Source organism: Sceloporus occidentalis, unplaced genomic scaffold (assembly GCF_023333645.1).
Source record: "Sceloporus occidentalis isolate IW3139 unplaced genomic scaffold, rSceOcc1.0.p SCAF_26, whole genome shotgun sequence".
In the NCBI taxonomy this organism is placed as follows: Eukaryota; Metazoa; Chordata; class Lepidosauria; order Squamata; family Phrynosomatidae; genus Sceloporus; species Sceloporus occidentalis.
Genome location: NW_028317006.1, coordinates 1,799,133 through 1,821,653, shown reverse-complemented (window position 1 = coordinate 1,821,653; position 22,521 = coordinate 1,799,133). Strand labels below are relative to the sequence as shown.

Genomic DNA, 22,521 nt, shown 5'->3' with positions numbered 1-22,521 from the left:
TATTACAAAAATAAAGAGCCTGTGTTTACACATTATACACAGCAATCGTTAACAACTCTCTTATGTATATACATATCATATGTACACATACAAAATGTTTAAGAAAGCGCGCCTGTTGACGATTCTTCTGCATGGATTGCTCAACCTCGCTTCCGGATCACACAATCTCTGCAATCACTGACCTTGTACCAAGCAGCAAGTTTCACACGATGGAGACTGGCTCAGTTCCCCTTCATCTGTGATTGTTGCATGAATTGTTAGTATGATGTCATCACATGATAATTATACTGAATACTCAACATTGCATGGAGGAATGGAAATGCCCTCTGCGCTAATAACAAAGGCACAGCGTTACGCGCTCTCTTAATATAAAGGTTGACATAAATATTACAGTTCATAATGTGACACCAACAGGCATGTAAAAAATGAATGAGCTCCATAGAAATAATTATGCAAGAAGCAGCAATGCAATGTGGTATATTCGTTAAAAGGTATTTATTACGATGCTGGTACAGTTCATAAGTTTAGTGTTTGTCCTGTCCCTGAAATGTAATCAAAGTTGTGTACATTGTGACACTAAAGCTTCGACTCAAGAATGAAGCCTTCTGAAGACTCTGGCAATGGCTCCACTCGTATACGGAGATGAAGTCAGAAGAAACACTTGTTGATTCCACGGTCATACACACGGAGCCTATTTTCATGAATACTACGCTCCTTAAAGCGTTCCTTTTTAAAGATTTAACGGAAGAAGGTGGAGGATTTCTAGCATGTTTGTTTTGGTGCCATAGAAGATCTAAGGGTTCAGTTAAGGTCACTACTTGTTTTGACTAGTGATTACAGGTTATGTATCTGCTCAAAAGAGGTTTCGTTATATGACACAGAATCCTCTACATAAACCTTTATAATTCACTGCCTTAAAGTGGGTCGGCGCATGAGACAAGGAAGCATTTGTCAAAGCGTACTGCAATAAATGAGTAGCATGTTCAAAGAATAATATAGCTGATGGCTGCGAGCAAAAAATATAATTTACAGATTACATCTGATTAAGAATACATATTTTTGATACATTTTTAAAAGCCGTTTTTCATATAGTCTTCAGCGAATGCTTGCACTTTGATCACCAAAATAGCTGGAAAAGATACCACTAATAGAGGTAGATTGTGCGTAAAATACCCATAGCCTATTGTTTCCATGGGATGTAGGTGGGAAATGTATTTTAAACATCCTAAAATCTGTTTAATCCTTTACTTTTCTTTAAGGAAATTTACACAGTTTTTGATCCCTCTAATAACTTTAAAACATTCTTGGAGACGGGAAAAAGAAACGCCGCCTTCTAAAGTCGATGGATTTGACTTCAAATTACATATAAAAAAAAATGTGCATTGCAAAGAATCCCTTTATGTAATAAACTTGCTCATCAGCATCATGTTATGGTTATTTCTACATAACTTGTAATTAATCTGTTTTTATGACACCTACTGGAGTTTGGATCAGCAATGCTAGGGGAGGGCAAACATCCTTATACCCCGACCCATTAGCTGTCCAAAAGAAATGGATTGGAGTATCGATGCTGAACGCATTGCTTGCTTATTACAATAAAATTATCATGTGACTATAACAAAAATGCTTTTAATAAGAGGTATGAAAATAAAAATATTTCAATGAAAGTCAAAATAAAAGAAATTACATAGAACATTTGATAATATAGTGTAAATTCCCTGTACCTGGCAGCCTTTTTTTTTTTATATATAGATCTCTTTCCAACTAAAAAGGTATTTGGTAACAACATCAAGGTTACGTACAATAGTTAAAAGAAGATTAGCAGCAAAATCTAATTCTGTATAGTCATGATCACACAGCGCTAGTAAAAGTTCTAAATGGGGAGGATACAATGTTGGATACTGTTTAGTGAATAAAGCCCTAATGTGGTTTTCACGCCACAGTTTCACTATGCATTATAAAGGGCCAAAAGCTGTGAGATTCTGCTGCAAGAATTGGGATGGGCCCCAGTCATAAGGCATAGTAACACATTGGTGACGTTTTCTGAAACTTACTTTGGACTACACTATGAATTTTGAAGGACCAGCTCAGCCCCCTCTTGCAGTTGATGCTCTACCTCCATGATGGATAGTGAATCAGTGAGCTGAAATTGCAAACCTCTTGTGCTATTTAACAATGCATTGGGGGGGGGGGGGACAAAAGATGAATGTCAGGCCATGCTATTTCCTTTACGCGTCTGAAGAAAGAAAAAGAACTATTTTTAATTAATATTCAGATGTGTGTGTGTGGGGGGGGTCTTCTCAACATCTGTCAGAATATTTTTCTTTCTAGAATTCTAATGCAATCGGGCTTGTAAATAAATATTTATATATGCATTTATTAGTAATTTGGCTTGTGCCTTTGCTATCTTAATTGGAACTTCCACTAACTTGAAAAATAAGCTCATGATGGCCATCATACTAGGAAGCATAGGTATGGATGGATGCTTACAATATCCAGTTTTAGGAAACGTACACGGACATTACCTGTGTATAGGATAACAGTTAAAGCAACCATGTTACCATTAAATCCCTGCTTCATCATGTGAACAGACTAGATCATTACTTGTGTTAACCTGTGCATACTGTAAAATCCCTTTAAACTAATTAAGACATCACTAAATTACTCAAAGGGAGCAAAGCATAGTAAAGTATATATTTTTCTACCTCGCAACCCCTGCTTCCTTTCAAAGGACCAAGTTAACGCAATGTTTAATGCAAAGATTTTGAATCTAGTGTATAGTTTTAATAAAATAAGCAATTCTTACAGAATAATCATTTCACTATAAAGCCATCTCCGCTGATAAGGGTTCACACGGGTCGAAGGAACAATCTGGCCCCCGAGATTGCATTTTTATTTGTAAAAATGTTGGGAGCCCATTCTGCATGGAATCCAATGTATTTTACTGCATGCATCCTTTAGTTATTGGATTCGAAAATGACACTTCGGCCTTAACTCTTTCCCCAGCTGCCTCTCCTGAGCCAAGAAGTAAGCAGGACGCAGAATTCCTTCACATATTTAGTCGCTCTCCTATTGAAGCCAATAGAAGCTGACGCCCCACTGAGCTCAGAGGTTCTCTCACCAACTGGTCGCATGTATGTTAGCTAAAAGTTTATATTTTACTACGACGCATGATTTGCTGCAGATACTCCCATTGATTTTGATGGGACTGTTACTGAGCATGTGCGAAGAGCTTACATACGACAGCCGGGGGGGAAGCAATAAATGAGACAGACGACTCATTTTCTAACTCGAGTAACAAAAAAAATGTATTTCAGTCTTTCCCAAAGGACTCTAATGCGCAGTTATCACTGATCTAACACGCATCTATTAAGGATCTAACATGTATTTATCATGGAAAAGGGGCTTGTGTGGACCTTGAAGTTAAAATGGTGAAAAAAATACAGCCACATAGTTATTATTGAGCAGAATTTATGAGTGTATATTATTGGCTCATTTTAAGTGCTGTTATCGTTAAAACTACTGGCAAGGTATGACTGTGGAGGGGACAACATGTTTCCTATAGATTCTAGCCACTTCCACAACTGAAAAGCCATTCTAACAGAAATACAGTCTATAAGGGACAGAATAGAGGTAAACGCGGCTTGAAACAAAGTAGCCAATATTAGCATGGATCAGATATATGTCACTTTGGTCTTTTTAATGCTGGTGCGTAGGTTAAGGCAGCGTGGTCCTGTATTATTCTATGTACAGATGTGCCTCATGTGGAAGTTAACCACATACTCGGCGTTAGTCCTTTGTACAGATATTGCAAATGGCTCGAAAGGATGGAATGTGAAAGCCACAAGCCTGCGAACTGTGTGGTTGATGGGTCGTCCGAGAAGTCCAGCCTGGATTTTAAACTTCAACAGACCAGAATCTCTGGCATAAAACCTACAAAAAACGAAAAAAAAAGTGAAATAATCTTGTAAGCGAATTATAGCAAATGTCATTAGTTTCACAAGTTTCTGCAGAAAGAAAAGGGGGAGAAAGCGCACTGCACCAAATTAAGGTATTTTCACCCAGAGTAAGTGCCTTTAAGTATTACACTGTAAGTTCTTTGCTTTCTTTGGTCAGAACGTAATGACATCATGCTGGTAATTGAAAGCAGCCATCCAGAGGGAAACACATTAAACTTACAGCTAAAAATATATGCAAAACCTAAAGCGTATAACCATGGAAAAGTCTCAAACTTTCTGAAAGATAAGTCCTCGCCTAACTTCTCAAGCTAATTGAAGTCCCTTGGTCCAGGCAGCCTTTGTAAGGGTGGCCAAGGAGAAGGGAGAGGACTTCAGGCAGAAAATGTATCTGATAATGCTAGCTTTGCCACTGGCTGCCATTGACAGCAAGCTATAGGTAGCTTTAATTAATATATTTAGTTGTGACAAAAGCTGTGGGGAGGGGGGGGACCAATCCTACAAGTTTTAAGAATTCAGACTACAGAAAAACTTGTAACTTCAGAAGAAATGTCAATTAAGAAAAGTTTACCTTAATAATATAAGGATAACTATCCGTCATAATTTTAAAACATTTTGTAATTATTGGAACTGTATAAGGTGGATACAATTTCCATTAACTAGCGAACATTTCTGACCACAACACCAACACGTAGCATTATTATTAACCCCGTTAAGGACGATGCGTTGTGAGCCTCACATGTACAGGCTTTGTCGTGAAGGGGTTAATTTGCAGCTATAAAGTGGGTCTTTTGGCACATTATAAACCTATGCATGTATCAAACATTAGGCTCTCAAGCTACTGCTGTATTACAAAGGTCACAGGATGATGGGAGTTGTGGTAAAACCAAAGACTGAAGTCCTACATAGCCTGAGCAAAAACAGACACTTGATATCTCAGTTCAAGGCTTATCCAAACAAGTCAATTTAAATCCATAATGAATAAAGCATTCGAGATCTATTATGCGTGTGGCATTGCCCTGGGAATGAAATGTTTCATGGACTCTTTTTTTTGTTTAAATAAAAGCAGATTGAGATAAACACCGGCTCACGCTGACCAACTATATTAAAAGGATCAAATGAGAGCAGGTATCACATGACGATACCACCTGCCAGATAGGATATACACATTCATTTTATTCAGCTGCCATAATATTATATCAGCATCTGATTTTGCCTTCATTCGTGATAAAGTCTGAGCAGATGGATAAGGTTTTGCAAAAAAAATAAAAAAAAAATAATACGAGATGGATTTTGTGCAGGAAAGAAAAGGAGCCATGAAGAGTAGCCTATTCACCACGAGTGCCATAAAACAAGGTATCCATGGTAACCACCGTTTTTCCACATTCAGGAGCAGACAATTGAAGGTGGAAGCGCTACAGCGGAGGGCTTTCGGGGTATCGTTACAGATGAAGAAAAAAAAAATACACGTTCCGGAATAAAAATGTGAAATAGTGTTTGGAGGACAAAGTGCTCGGATGCTGAAAGTGAGGGGTATATGAAGATAAACACGTTATATAACCAATAGATTAGTTAAGGGCATATATACAACAAGTGCGTGCCTCAAAACTTCTGCTTTCCATTAGCTTGTTCGTCTTCAAAAGGGCAGAGAACAAATATCAGACAAATCTACATTTGTAGCACAACCGCCAGCAGTGCTCTCTATAGTCGTCGGCATTGCCCATCTAGCGTAAAGTAAACGGCGTGTCACGATAAAGGATTGCGATTATGACCTCTGGAACTACAAGGCACATGCCTATGAAATACAAAATAAAAAACCCTATCATTTGTCTGACTTTCATGCCCCAAATATTGAGCAGGCACAGCTTTATAGCACATTTCCTTGATGAGGGTATGACTTATTCTAATGCCGAGGACTATAAAGGCAAAAAGAGTCCGTCTCTCTCCCTCCTGCGTATTATAAAAAAAACATTTGCTACATAAAACTGAGCAAACTAGATGGTGCTCCAAATCTGCTGTCAGACTTTGTTGCCGTGTTGGGCTGTCCTGCGTTTACCTAAAGTCACTTTCTAGAAGGGTTTTTATTATTTTATTCTGATCGGCACGTAGCAAGGAAAGACGTTTTTTCCCCGATTGTCGAAGATAGACATTATTAATGCGGAATTCTACAATAACGAACATTTTTCTTCAGGATATTTTCACTGGCTGGCAAAATATAATTTAGACTTTGTGGTCACCAAATACCGGTGGGAATTGTTAACCGCAGATACATAGATGACTGAATAATTGCGCAGTAAACGGGTCAGGTGTTAACCCTGGGATATACAGTATGAGAATTTAGGACACAAAGAGAAAACCCAATCCATCAAACACAAAAGGTCACATTCACGCTCTTGTCAATTTTAATGATATTGTTATTTTTCACTCAATAATGGAATCTTACGGCCTTCTATATATAAAATGTAATGTTACGTTATCAATGGTGCAAACATATCAACGTATTCCACAGACATACATCTGCTTGCACACAATATGATATAGATATTGATAGTTACATAAAACACATCGACACACAGATTGGAAGACCTGCTCAAATAGACATCTCATATCTCAAAACGAATTTAGTTGTCTTGCTTGAAATAAAACCATAACTGAAAGAAGCACTGAAAACCATCATTTATGTGAATTATAGGTTTTGTTCTGTAGAAGTTATTCCGTTGTATGTATATTTGCAACCACATAAACATGGGAGAAGAAGCTGGCAGAGAGCTCATGAAAGGTACAGTAATTACAGTCCGCTTTACGCACCAACGTCAGAGCAATCAGAACCAGATGCACCACTGGAACTACCTACTAGAAGTTACAATAAGATGGTCTACTTCAAAAATAGATATTTTAATCTAAGCATAAACATTGATATCAAAGCTACAAGTAAAAGGCATGTGTGAATGGCTCACAAATGTCATCCAAGGACAGAGTCCACCCAAACAAAAGCCACCGTCACCAAGTAGCGAGACTTCTACACTCCCATTCTACAACTGTACATACCAGGTTTTCCTCGATCCGTATGGCACAACGGCATGAACGCGTTTGCACAGATTTCTCATGCGATGTGTTGCCAAGCAACAGCAGAAATTCTTGGCAAGAATAGGTAGACTCACATAAGTGCCAGCAGCAGAATTTATCAAAGATATTTATACATAAAAATTGCATGCTGGTGCCTAGAGTTTTGCTTAGAGTAATGGAGGTCCCTGCCCAGTACTAAAACCCCCCACGTAATGCTGACCCGCATGGAGAGGATGTCATTCCCTCGCACTCAGACACGAGCAGAGTGCTGTCCAGAGAGTGTGTGTGTGTATACTATGTGTCATACAGATTTGTCAACCGCTATTACAATATACAGAATTATTACACATATAACATGTATCCGATTTGATTTTATATACAAAAAAAAAAAATACTAAAAAAAAATATTGCAAGGTGTCCAATAGGTCAGTTTTTGGGGTTGGTGATAGGGTTCTGAAGGGGCATCCAGGTAGAAGGCCAGGTTATTATTAAAAAGGAATTAATTTGTTTTAAATTAACTTCTGTGTTGTAACATTTAAAATGCGATTTGCATTTCTTGTGCCATCTCGTGGCGGTAAAACTAATGGGTACTGTTTACTAAATCCTCATTTTAAGAGTGAACCAACAGATCACGAAAAGGTTTTTTCATCATTTTTGTTGTTTTCTTCCTGGCACACAATGTTGGCAGCAAAACAAAAACAAAACCAAGGAAATCAATATGACTTCTAACAAACCCACGATATCGGGAAAAATATATACAATGCTGACTACTTCAATTAAAATATGCTCACAATGTCCAAACAGACTTATTTATATAAATATATGAAAGTGCATAATATACTTTTTGGAACAAAAATAAGTTCTACCACGATTTCCCTCCTCAGTGTTTAGTGTACACATACACACACACACACGTTTTTCCATTACAGGATAGCAGGGCTTCCTTTTGAAACCATATCAATACATGAGGAAGTATTTATCAGCACCACTCAAAAACTAAAGAAATATATAAAGTTTTGCAATTTTGTGTACAAAACATGAAATGTTCAGTAATACCCCTCATACATTGGTTTTGAGCTTTTGAATGATCAAAGCACTCAAATACATAGCTACCCATTTCTAATTTTTTTTTTTTTTTAAAGTTTTGTTTTGGGGTGCAGCAAAGGATGTTTATTACCGTATTTGCTTGATTATAAGACGAGGTTTTTTTCAGTGCAAATGCTCTGAAAAATACCCCTCGTCTTATAATCGAGGTCGTCTTCTAATCAGACCTCGATTAGGTTGCCAGGCTGCTTACCGGTGCTTTGGTTGCGAGCAGCGTCTCTTCTTCTAGCAGCAGGAGAACAGGAAGCTAGAAGAGTGTCACATAACTCGGCCTCCCCCCTCCTTCCTGTGGGGGCGGGGCCAGAGAAGTAGCTCGCACAGCCGAAGTCTTCGAGTGAGAGATCTGCAGTTCAGGTAAGGGGGTGGGGGAGGGTTTTTGTGATTAATGTGTGAAGTATGTGTGATTAATCGAATGAATGAGTATTTAAATGTTTGTGAATGAGTGAGTGTATGATAGCATGGATGTGTAAGGTGGGTGGTGGTGGTAGCATGGCATAGGGAGGCTGTACTCACACTCCTATCATCCCCAGGTTCCAGCATGTATTGGCTGCCTTGACTTGATAGGAGTGTGATTGTTGTTAGCAGTTATATATATATATACCCTATATGCCACTCTGCCCCATGGTATGCCTTTTAACCCCCTATATGCCACTCTGGCATATAGAGGGTTAAAAGGCACATCATGGGGCAGAGTGGCAAATAGGGGGTATAAGGCATTTCTGGGGGCAGATGTGCATAACTAGGGGGGCAGGTTGGCAAATAAAAGGAAATAAAAAAATATATATGTTTTTCTCAATCATAGCTTTTATTAAATATGAAAAAATTGTTTACATGAATTAATATTTACTAGTAAAACTTTTTTTCCTATAGGGTAGTCTTATATTCAAGCTTTTTGTTTTTTTCCTAAATTAATATTTAGATTTTGGGGGGTCGTCTTATAATCAGGGTCGTCTTATAATCGGTACTTTTAAGTTGTAGAGTATGAGCTATTGGGGTACTTTTTTCTACAGTTTTTTTTTTATTATTATTTTTAAATATTTTCTCATTCATTCCCTTCTCTGAGTAAAACACGAGTAAAGAGTCATCCTCGTATCAAATGGATCTTCAAACCAATTATGAGAACAGCTGTGTATCTAATGTTGTGGCGACATCACTGGCTGCCTATAATTGTTTCGCTTTTTTATTCATTTTATCGTTTCATTTTTGAAAGGTGGCTCTTCTATCTACAATAGCCAATGAAGCTCATCATTAGCCTCGCACTCGTGATCACAGGAGAGAATCCAGGCTACTATGTTGACATCTTGAACTGTCCACAGATTATATAATTATATATTTTATAGAATGATTATGCCTTAAGGGTCATCTTGACAGCTTTTTGTGCGCATACACCCATATGGTCCATTACTAGATTTTTTTTTTTCAGTCGTTAGCTTACTACCTGATATCTTATGATATAAACAAAAACGCTTGTGTACTAAAATCATCCAAAACACAGACTTTTAAACACAACCTTACAAGATCTATACACAGACATATATATATCCATGTGTGCCAATGTGTTTATAAGTGCACAAACTGAGAAAATGAACAGAATAGAACATTGCATTCTTAAGATTCTGGCATTTTTTTCTTCCCATTAGGGATCAAAACATTGATTTCAGGGTAATTTAGATTCGCAAATTATGCATATTTTCTGTTTTGATTCAATTTCCAGTACTAAAGAAGTGTGCCTTTTCTTTTTAAAACATGTTTGTAAATCTCTGATATGAAGCAATTTTCTGCATACAAGGCAAACTCCCCATAATTTTTGACAATGTTACCGGCAACTAAAAATATAATTTAAACAGCTAGTAATCAAAGACCATTTCAAGGCAGTTAGACTCATTTACTAACATTAAATATGGTCCCAAATGCAAGATTACATCAAATTAGCATACAGGTGTTCAAAACTCATAGGACCATCAAGCTACCTAGCATCCTTCTACTGTGTCCTTCTACAGAAACGGTACAACAATCAGGTACCAAGCAAATGGCTTGCTGAGACGTAATTACTGAGCACCATGGAGTCTGTAAGTGCAATGTTTAACAAGAACATTCCTGGATGCATTGTCCTCAAACTTGGTTGGACGTCCTTCCTACCACTAACCTGGATCTTCATCTGAACTGCAAGCCTTATGGCGTTGGATGTTATAGAACTTGCCATTTCTTAGCAATTCACAGCTAAAAAAGCATATGTGAATGGTGTAGAAAACAATCTGATAAAAATGTGAACCTCTTAACACATCAAAACACCAATAGCTCTTAAGGCTATTCTGTTATTTTCAAGGTGCATGATATGCCGATACTAATCCAGCCATAATGAGATAGAGCCGAAGATAAGCAAATTATAATGATCCTTATAAGACGCATGGTGCCACGTCTCAGATGTATAATGCTATACAAAATCTATCTATATTATCATAACTATCTAGTCTATTTATCTATTAGAGCTGCAACTAACGATTATTTTAATAATCGATTAGTTGGCCGATTATTTTTTCGATTAATCGGATAAAAAAATGCAATTTTTTTAAATTTAAAATAATGTAATAAAAAAAAAAACGTACAATTTACACTTAAATCTCTTTATTGCAATGGCCTCTCTCTCTCTATTCACCTTCTTATTTTACTGACATAATAATAAAAGCTACAAGAACCCAAACACGGTGTTTCTCACTCCAGGTTTTAATGCAAAGTTATTAGTAAATATTAATTCATATGTTAACTATTTTTTATATTTAATAAAAACTATGACAAAAAAAGCCTTGTTTATATTTTCTTTTATTTACCAAACCTGTTGTTTTATGCCCCCCTGATATGCCCAATATCGATATGCCTTATACCCCCTATATGCCCTGAAATTCATAATACCCCCCATACACCACTATAACTCACCCATACACCACTCTGGCTCCGCCCCCTCCCATACACCACTCTGGCTCCGCCCCCTCCCATACACCACTCTGGCTCCTCGACCTCCGATACTCCACTCTGGCTCCTCCCCCTCCCATACACCACTTTGCCTCCTCCCCCTCCCATACACCACTCTGCCTCCTCCCCCCTCCCATACACCACTCTGCCTCCTCCCCCCTCCCATACACCACTCTGCCTCCTGTCAGCAACGGAGGTTCAGAAGACACCAGGGAGCCGGGTAGAGAAGCAGAGTGACGTATGGGAGAAGGGGGAGGAGCCAGAGTGGAGTATGGGAGGGTGGCTCCCATACACCCCTCTGACTCCTCCCATACACTCCTCTGCAGGAGACCTCGATTCTCGGTCAGCCGGTGGGGGTCTGCATCGCACAGACAGCCTCCGTTACTGCCCTTCACTTACGCTGAGGCTTCTATGAAGCTGCAGTGAAAGTGCCTGTCAGCAACAAAGTCGGGAGAGAGGCAGAGTGATTGTATGGGAGGGGGGAGAAGTCAGAGGGGTGTATGGGGGGGGGGAGACGGAAGTGAGAGACTGGCCGACAGTGAGGGGAATCCAGGTCATATAAAGGAGAGGAGTTTTTCAGAGCATTTGCTCTGAAAAAAAACCTCTTTTTATAATCGATAAAAATCGATTCTACTAATCGATAATGAAAATCATTGACAACGATTTTCATTATCGATTTTATCGATTAGTTGTTTCAGCCCTAATATCTATATATACATACAGCATATCTTCAGAGACTGAAATACCAGATTAAGATATCTGTTGTACAGAGGAACAGTCATTTCCGAAATAAAACCATAGTTGAATTTAGAGCTTTAAGTCATCATTGTGTTATTTTAATTTTACTTATGAATTTCTGCAAGTGAACAAATGTGATGTAGCAGCAAAACAACATACATATGTGATTTTTTTTTAACTCGTGCTCTAGATACCTAGAATTTCAGTGTTTTATTTAACAGCATTTCCTAGAAATGGCGAGGGATATTGTTGTAGCATTCATTTGCCTTAGTTATTTTGACTATTATCCATACCACAAAAGCCTGCAACATTTTTCTTCATCTTCCCACAACAACTGAACCTCAAGCAAACCACCAAACAAAAATATATAGACTGGACCAAAAGATCTTCATCTATTAACAGTTTATGTATTATTCCAGTATGCCAGGCTTACCCGTTATCCTTGTCAGTCTGTCTGTCTGTGCTTGATATTCCAGAATTGCCCTTCCTGGGTTATGCAGCATTTTATCACTGATTCTTGGTCGTATTTGCTAAAATTTCTGTCATACTTATGTCACTGGAACGTAGGTATTTACCTGATTGGGTGATCACCGCAGGTTTTAGGTCTCTCCATAACAGACACCCACTTATCATCGTAGCTGAAGAGAGACAGGTCAAGGTAAGGGCTTCCACTGTAGGACTGGGCACTAATCGGGAGTTGGCTCAACAGTCTCCTTACCGCTTCTGTATGTCCTCCATACTTCGCATTCACAATAGTGTCTTTGAACCTAAAGCAGAAATCATACATTAGCCTAGTGTAAACAAGACAACAGTTTAATATGTTAAGAAATATATCAACAAGACCAATCCAGTCCCTTGCTGTTTAACGGCACATGATATTAGTTGCAGGTCAACAACAATGGTTGACCAACCAAAAGGTTTGTAGCAACTTGTAGAATGTTTTAGGGGTGTGCTGGTTTATTGTTCTTAAAACCGAAACAAAGTTTAGATCAACTATTAAAGTCCAGCAATAACAGATTGAATTAAAGGTGTGTTTACTGTAGGGCTGCAACTAACGATTATTTTCATAATCGATTAGTTGGCCGATTATTTTTTCGATTAATCGGATAAAAAAAAATGAATGTAAATTTTTCATTTATTTAAAATAATTTAATAAACAAATTGTTAAATACAAACATCAGAATAAAAAAAAAACTTTGATAAAATACATTTCTTGTCTTTATTTCCCAACCAGCCCCCCCCAATTTATGCATGTTTGAGCCCAGGCTTGCCACGCTGCCTCCCACATATGCCACTCCACGCTGCCTCCCACATATGCCACTCCACGCTGCCCCCCCACATATGCCACTCCACGCTGCCCCCCACATATACCACTCCACGCTGCCCCCCACATATACCACTCCACGCTGCCCCCACATATACCACTCCACGTTGCCCCCCACATATGCCACTCCACGCTGCCTCCCACATATGCCACGCCACGCTGCCTCCCACATATGCCACTCCACGCTGCCTCCCACATATGCCACTCCACGCTGCCTCCCACATATGCCACGCTGCCTCCCACATATACCATTCCACGCTGCCTCCCACATATACCATTCCACGCTGCCTCCCACATATGCCACTCCACACTGCCTCCCACATATACCATTCCACGCTGCATCCCACATATGCCACTCCACGCTGCCTCCCACATATGCCACTCCACCCCCACATATGCCACTGTGCCTGATACGCCTTATACCCCCTGATACACCACTCCATCCTCCCCAGACATGCCACACTACCTCCCAGACATGCCACGCTGCCCTCCCCACATATGCCACTCCAGTCTACCCCCAGATATGCCATTGTGGCCCCAGATATGCCTTATACACCCTGATACACCACTCCGTCCTCCCCAGACATGCCACACTGCCCTCCCCACATATGCCTTATATACCCTATATGCCTTATACCCCCAGATATGTCACTCCGTCCTCCCCTGATATGCCTTATACCCCCCAGATATCTCATGGTGCCCTCATAGAGTCACAGACCCGTTCACATCACACTGTGCCCCTGATATGCCTTATACTCCTTATATGGCAGCGATATGCAACTGAGCCCCCTGATATACCTTTTACCCCCAGATATGTTTTATGCCACCCCTGATATACCTAATATCGATATGCCTTATACCCCCTATATGCCACTGAGCCCCCTGATATACCTTTTACCCCAGATATGTTTTATTCCCCCCTGATATGCCTAATATCGATATGCCTTATACCCCCTATATGCCCTGAAATTCATAATACACCCCATACACCACTATAACTCACCCATAAACCACTCTGGCTCCCCCTCCCATACACCACTCTGCCTTCTCCCCCCTCCCATACTCCACTCTGCCTCCTTCCCCTCCCATATACCACTTTTCCTCTCCCCCCTACCATACTCCACTCTGCCTCCTCCCCCCTCCCATACTCCACTCTGCCTCCTCCCCCCTCCCATACTCCACTCTGCCTCCTCCCCCCTCCCATACTCCACTCTGCCTCCTCCCCCCTCCCATACTCCACTCTGCCTCCTGTCAGCAACGGAGGTTCACAAGACACCAGGGAGCCGGGTAGAGAGGCAGAGTGCCGTATGGGAGGGGGAGGAGGCAGAGTGGCCTATGGGAGGGGGAGGAGCCAGAGGGGTGTGTGGGAGGGTGGCTCCCATACACCCCTCTGACTCCTCCCCCCTCCCATACACCACTCTGCCTCTCTACCCGGCTCCGTTACTGACAGGAACTTTCACTGCAGCTTCATAGAAGCCTCAGCGTAAGTGAAGGTGAGTAACGGAGGCTGTCTGTGCGATGCAGACCCCCACCGGCTGACAGAGAGGATTCTCTGTCAGCCGGTGGGGGTCTGCACGATGTGCACAGCCAGCCTCCGTTACTGCCCTTCACTTCCGCTGAGGCTGCAGTGAAAGTGCCTGTCAGTAACGAGTCGGGAGAGAGGCAGAGTGATGTATGGGAGGGGGAGGAGTCAGAGGGGTGTATGGGAGGCCGACAGTGAGGGGAATCCAGGTCCCCTGCAGCGTTGCGGGGGATCTGGATTCTAGTATTATAATCCGATCTCTGTTTGAGGTCGGATTATATAAGGAGAGGAGTTTTTCAGAGCATTTGCTCTGAAAAAAAACTTTTTATAATCGATAAAAATCGATTCGATTAATCGATAATGAAAATAGTTGACAACGATTTTCATTATCGATTTTATCGATAAGTTGTTTCACCCCTGTTTTATACACACCTGTAAATTTAGGTGTAATACTCGTATGTAAGTAATAGGTATTTAAGGTGTTCTCTATGAAAGAGTATACCACAATGCTAAAAAATTAGTATGCATTTTCTTCCAAACAGATATGTAAAGTTCAGTCTGGAATCAACAAACAATGAACGTCCCATCTACCATTACGCGCCTTATACCAAACCACAGTTTTTAATACATTGCTCACATATCTATTTACACTACTTATCTCCAACGCTTATAACATTTTTCCAATATGCAATTCATCTTTTTTGTATCTTTTGAAAACGATGACAAAGAGGGGGTTTTTGTTCCTATGGCAACAAAGATTTAGTACTCTTCCCCACTGTTGACTAGGGTTAGAATTGAGCAGTGCCTAAAAAGAAATATGGAAGGAGCCCAATTCAACATTGATCAAAGGATTATTTCTGAACAGGGTTTTGGCATTTATGAACACTAGGGATGCGGTGTCTCATGCTGCATTTAGATCTAAAGTTCTTATATTCAGGAAAATAGATGGAATAGCTGTTGTAAACATGGTAGATTACCAAAAGGACAGTCAAGTTGTGCACAGAACTGTTGAGAGAAACAGAGAAAATCTCAGAGTAAATAAAGGTCATTTGAAATTTAGCTAATTTTTTTCTGCCTGCTTTAAGATCAAAACCTATCTTTCGGCCTTGTGTTGAGGATAGCCGTTTGCCTGTCCTTAGCATTCTTCAACATGACCACCACAGAGATCCTTGAGTGTCCTTCCCAATACCATTTAGCAGACATTCTACTATAATACAGCCACATTTAAGACACACATTAGAAGGAGGGTTAAAATTGGACTTCAGCCACCTCTAACGATATGAAAGTTCTCACCGGCGCTGTATCTGTCGGGCGAAATTGTTGCTGGAAGCAGAGCAGGGAAACTGTACAGCCTCGCTGTGAAGAGTGGCATTTCGGAAAAGGTCGCAAAAGTTTTCAAAGAGTTCTAGCAGCTCATTGGAGGTGTTCTCAAAAACAGCAATGACTTCCGTGGTGACCATGTTGTAAACCACAAAAAAGGAAGGCTAGGGGAGGGGGAAGAAAAAAAAAAAAAAAGTTAACCAAGGGAAAAAACCTAAAGTAAGCAAAAACACATTCATAGCATACACTACTGTTCAAAAACTTGGGGTCACAAAAGCACACTTGTCCATTTAAAAACTTAAAACAGAAATACAGTGTATGCGTGAATGTTGTAAATGACTATTGTAGCTGGAAGTGGCTGATTTTTAATGGAATATCCTCATAGGCAGACAGGGGCCCTTTAGCACTCCCATCACTCTTGTGTTTCAATGGCAATACAAATTTATGTTTTAAATTGATCTTAGAAATCCCCTTTGCAATTAGGTTACATAGCTAGAAATGTATTTGTTTTCCATGAAATCAGCCCCCAAAAGTGACCCCAAACTTTTGAACAGTAGGGTGTATTTGAAAAAAAAAGAAATCTTTATTGCATGAGTGGACAGTGAATAAGCTAGAAGAGGGATGTATGAGTACAGGCTAGGAGGTGTTTTTGGTTTTGGTTTTGTAAGCCTAGCTACCTAGCAGCTGCCAATCCTTTTAAAGTTTGTCACGAATACTTAAGATAGATAAAGAAAGTCTCTCCTCTTCTCTTAAGGGTTAAGCAGGATTCTTACTACAGGTGCTTGATTTGGGGGCACATGGGGTCCCTTGACGTGGCAGGTATGCTTATGTATAAAAGCCGCATGGTTGTATAAATTTGGCTTATTTGAATATCTTTCTGCTGCATAGTAAATTGGGAGCGAGTGCACGTATGATGTATCCCCGTTAGTACGGCTATGGTAAGTTCTCACAAAAATGAAACGCCACTGAACACACCGAAGAGATGAATGGTTACGGCAATATTTAGATACAACATGTTAAATGTATAGAATAACAAAACCCAAGAGTAAAATATGACGCAAACAATAAAAAAAGGCCTACCGTATATCAGCAAGTAAAATATAACATCATATAGCACCAAAAATAGTAAAATATTCACTGAGCGCTATTGACGGCCACACGTAGAAATCTTTGCATGCGCATCACCGCTTACTATTAACAGAACCTTGCGATTCGTGTTTTTACAAAGAAAAGTAGTTTATGACGTAAGATGTGTATAAAGTCTATGAAATATGAATGCCAAAGACTTAGCTTCCAGGCAACCAAACACCTCGCAGAACGTGTGATCGCTCGAATGGGTCGTCTCTGAAGAGTTGACGGCCTTCTTTATTTTGTCATTTCAAGTGAAGCAGATTCATTACTTTAGAAAGGTAGGAAATGAATTGAATCTACAGCTCATCAGTTAGGCAAAAAAGCATCCGTCCCCCAGCAGTTATAATAAAAGTCCTTTATAGAGACGGTCGCTGGACACACAAAGGGTTTCTGTACCTTCCCAAAAACAGTATTAAAGCCGCTACTAATATCCTGACAAGTCCCCAACACACATACCGCAATAAATAGTAGCCAGAAAACGAGCAGGGTTAGAAGTCGGCGAGGTCTGGCGCAGGATCAGCAGAAATATGAAAATACGATGAAATTTGGCAAACGTCCCCAGAATTTAGCAAGTTTGTCTATTTTAAGTTAGTTTTTTACATAATGCTTCAAAGGAAATGAATTTTGTTTGTTGAGTTTTTTTATTTTTTTTTATTATATTAAATGATATATATATATATATATATATATATATATTTATTTATTTTTTGTCATCCAGTTCTTGTTCTTTTACATTACAGGAGCACTTATAGCTATTTAACTTATGAATTCTGTATAGAGCCTGTTCCTGTGTCCAGCAGGAGAAGCATAGGGGCCAGGACACCGTGGGGACCTCATACCTGGGGCTTGTAGAGCCCTACTTTACATTCTAGTTAGTTATATTAGAGGACAACAAACAAACAAGTGTATAAAAAAAAAAAAATCTTAAATTATAAACAGAAATTTTTAAAATGTGCTGAAGACTTTGTAACTAAATGTGACATTACAAACATCACTGCTGGGATCATTAATGCCCAAACATTTCCCCCCAAAAATAAAATTGAATGAGGAAATGTTTAGCATAATTAAAAATATATTTGCTAGAAACAAAATAAAAAAGAAAACAAAATTGTGATGCGACAAACAAGCAGACCCAGTTTGGATGCTGCCATAGAGACTGAAGAGGCTTCTTAAAAAGGTTTCTGTGGTGTTCTTAGCGATTACATCTTCTGAGAGAAGAGAAGAGATCTGTTTGCTTCACATACTAGAGAGAACAATTAGCATCGGTCTAAATGGCACGGCACCTTTAATAAGAATCAGTTTACCGGGGGAAAAAATTGTAGAAAGTTGTCATATTCCGGCCGGCCGCATTAATCTTACAGATGCAGTAGACAAAGCTTTAACCCTTTAGCGATTCACCTCCCGAGCACGGCAAAGAGGTTGGATCAAACGTTCTTTTAATGCAGTTATACGGAGGTGTAAGCCTCATTAACTCACAAACGTTGGCAGCCAGCTTTTACGGGCTACGCTAATGTTAGACATTTGGAAGCCTTAAGTGTTGTAAATTTGCTTTTACTTTTAGCAATATTATAGGGGCGCACCTAATCTATGACCCAATTGCCGACTACACTGGTGCCTCTAATAGTTCGCATATAGCAGTGTCATTTTAAAATTCAGATGCTCGCACTTTTAAACATGATTACACATTTTTAGATAAAATCGCCACAGTGCTTCTTTCACGTTTTACACCCGTAAATAGTTTTCACTGCCTGTAGTTTTGTTTTTTTAATGTTAAAAGTTGCAAATTGGATTTTCTACATCCTGACAGCTTGTAATATATACTTTGCGTGCTATGTTATTTAAGGCAAAAATGGCAGTGGGGGAGAGAGAGAAATAAGCAACTTAAAAACTTAACCATAATTACGCAAAACCTACATGTAGTTGAAAAAAAAAGTCCAAGTAATGTTTTAAGGCATTTAGCCCTTTTACAAGGAAGCCACTTTTTGTAAACGTGAATAAAATGAACGTTTCAGATGTAATTTGCGTTAGCGGACTGAATTCTAAGTGCTGCTGGTTAGCCCTCGTCGAGAGGTAAACAGCAGCATTTATAACGGATAAAGTGAATTTAGGTTCGCCACTATATGATTTCTACATTCTATCGAGGTGTGCTTGTCAAAGCTCCTCAGGGAAAATTCATACGTGTCGAGTCATAAAGTCTTTCTATCCCTGTTAATGAAAAATCTCAATAAGAGTTTTAGTGAATATCGGGTCTGCTCTGCCAGATGCCAGCTAATGTATCATGTGACAAAGACAAAGGGAATTCCCCAAATCCAAAGACAATTATTGGACATTATTCACTTAATGACAGATTTTATTTTATTTTTTTTTTTTTTTTAAACACACCTGAGGACAAGAGCATTTTCATTTGGGCTTTTCCTCAACAGTAACAATTAGAAATTGGGGTCACTTCTTGGAAAACAAGGACATTTTTAGCTGTGTAACATAACTACAGATGGGTTTGCCAACGATCAATTAGCCTTTTAAACTTTAGCTTGGATTGGCGAACACAGGCGTGATGGGAGTTATAAAGAGCCTCCATCCCTCTAAGATGATATTCCATTAAAAAGCAGCCGTTTCCAGCTACAATAGTCATTTACAACATTGTCTACACTGCATTTCTGATCCATTTCATGTTATTTTAATGAACAAAAAACTACCCCAAACTTTTAATCGTTCGTGTATACGTATATATATGCACAAACATGCATTCGCATCTAAAGTGGTGAAGACTGAAAAAACTTAACTGTTTTCAACTTAACTGTTGAATTTATTATAAGGTTTACATAGCTAACGGAAAGGAAACAAAAAGTCAAAAAGCACAAACGGGCGATACTAACACAGCCCTAAAGGGACAATGTTTACATAGCCTGCCTTACTGGGGAAAAATCTTCTTTATAGCAGGTCAGCCTAATTCTGCCCTCATGGGTAATCCAGAATCAACATTTTAGCCCTGTCTGTTCTCAGCCACTATTTCTAGTATTATGAAGTCCTGCTTGCCTCTTTCTCCATAGACTTTGATTGGTCAGTGTCAGGCTAGGTGATTAGGACTGAGTCATTCCCTGGTTTACCACTAGGCAGTCAGATAAGTCAGGTTGTTTCTCTAGAAGAATAGACTAAGGCAGCCAGTGGGGAAAACATCCCAGCAAAAACTAGAACTCTTAAAAAATAAATCACTATAATACTTTTCAAACATATTGATTTAATCTGATACTAAATGAATAATAATTTGATAATAAAGATTGGGAGGTCGATCCATTTAATAACTCTCAGCCCAAAACTGGTCCACAGGTGCAAAGGCTAACATAGGCTATTTCGAAAAGCTCAGACATCCCAGCAAAATCTGGACACTTTCGTTGAGAATCCTCAGGTTCCTTAGTGATCTTATCAATGTCAGCATCGACAGTGCCAGCGGAGAACCCAGAACCTCCACCATTCAGGCACTCACTGTTACACTGTCAACACAGGGCCAGCCAGCCTGCTTGCCTCTTTCTCCATAGACTTTGATTGGTCAGTGTCAGGCTAGGTGATTAGGACTAGAACTCTTATTATTAAAAACTAAGGTTTTTACATAATTGGGGGCTTTTTCCAAACCTCATAATTATGATTATGAATTAGGAGGTTTGGAAAAAGCCCCCAATGATGTAAAAACCTTAGTCTCTACGGTTACATCCTACGCTTCCAAAAAAGCAAAGCCCACCTTCTTAGGTTTGGAGGTTGAAGGCATGGCAGTTTCTAGGGCATGATAGAGGTTTTTCTTCTAAACTAAGTATTTTACTTAAAAAAAAAATAAAAAAATTAAAAGATACCCAGATACACATGAAGCATATTGCATACACAGTATACCAATTGCGAATCAGCATCCTTTCCTGGCTCCAAAATTCTGTCTTCTGTAAATACTACGGATAAATGTACAGCACTGGCATTGAAGGTATTCATGAAAATGAAATGAATTGAGATCATTTGTCTATACCTGTACCTGTGATGGATCATTGACTCGAAGAGTGACCACATCTTCACTTGTGTACTTAATAAATAGGTGGCTTTCGTCTAATAACTGCATCTTCCACATACGGAGCTGTTTCAGCTGGTCAAAGTACTGGAAAAACCTCCTCTTGGCCATGGCACTGCCATCCCGCTCTGCCCTTCTCCATAAATAGACAAGCAATCTGTGCTTTAATGAATTTATAAAGGGTTCCTTGTACAAATTTGCCATACCAGTCTGAGTTTCACGCTGTACTTCTGGATAGACAGCTGACAATATTAAAAGATCGTCTTCATAACAAAATCGTCCTATCGTGCGCACGTCGATAAAAGTTCCCTCTGGGGTCACCTGGAAAACATGAATTGTTTGCTGCTGTACAGAGAGAATTGCCAAAATATTTTTGTACAGGTAAAGGCCTTGGTTATGAGACAAAATGATTTTATCGCATTTGAAAGTACGCGAGTCACAGAGTTTGCCTGTATGAAGGTCTATTATGTGTAGAGAGTAATCTTCCAGTGGAGACCTTGGGTTGGGAGTCACAGACTCGCTATTCCTGTAGATTTCATAGAAAGGGGGATACGGTTCCTCAGGAAGGTAGGCAGCTGACCCCACAACTACATAGCGGCAATCGTCTGTAAATAAACTGCATTCACGATTCAAGTGCTCGCCATTCGAAGCTACATTGGTGATATGGAGGAGCACGAAAAAGCGCTCAAAGAGCCGTCCACGAATGTTCACAGACCTCTGGTCGTTTGAGTTAGAAAGCAATTCACCTTCATAGCCATGCAATAGATCTTCAGCAGCCTGGCAGCCTTGATACTCATAGATTTCCAGCGAGGTCTGATCTGAAGAAAAAGCAATGAAATATCTACCGTCTGGTGAGAACTTGCGCAAGAAACATGGCGGCTTTTCCACATTGACCACGGTGTAGTTCGGAAAAACATTCTGGTGGAAGACGCGCACTTGATGCCAGTGGGAGCCAGGCCTTCCAGAGCCAATTTTTCGCCGTTCAAGCCGATGAATGACATTTTGATTCTGAATTCTTCTTGGTCTGATTGTAGGAGTGTCATTATCCATCATAAACATTGCTTCATTTTACTAAAAGAAAACAAGGCAGAGGGTATTATTAGAAAGAATTGTGGAGGGGGGCAAGTAGAGGAAACAATATAAAGAATGAGGGAGGCAGATGAAAAGGAAAAATGATGAAAATGTTATAAAGGATCTGACACTGAAAACCACACTTTCAATAATTAAACTTCCCAAGACTATGAAAATAATGGAATATAAGATTATACACACACACATATATATATATATATATATATATACACACACACACACACACACACACATTTTAGGGCCACAGGTA

General features: G+C 39.6%; 1 protein-coding gene across 1 annotated transcript; it reads right to left on the bottom strand.

The window, feature by feature from the left end:
• Window positions 1-3,743: 3,743 nt before the first annotated feature.
• Window positions 3,744-22,232, bottom strand: LOC149300011 (DET1 homolog). Its single transcript, XM_089485768.1, has 4 exons — window positions 21,147-22,232; window positions 15,974-16,164; window positions 12,410-12,601; window positions 3,744-3,933 (listed from the first exon to the last, which is right to left on the bottom strand). Exons 1-4 carry the CDS (start codon window positions 22,230-22,232, stop codon window positions 3,744-3,746), a joined length of 1,659 nt encoding a protein of 552 aa, XP_089341894.1.
• Between the last annotated feature and the right edge of the window lie 289 nt (window positions 22,233-22,521).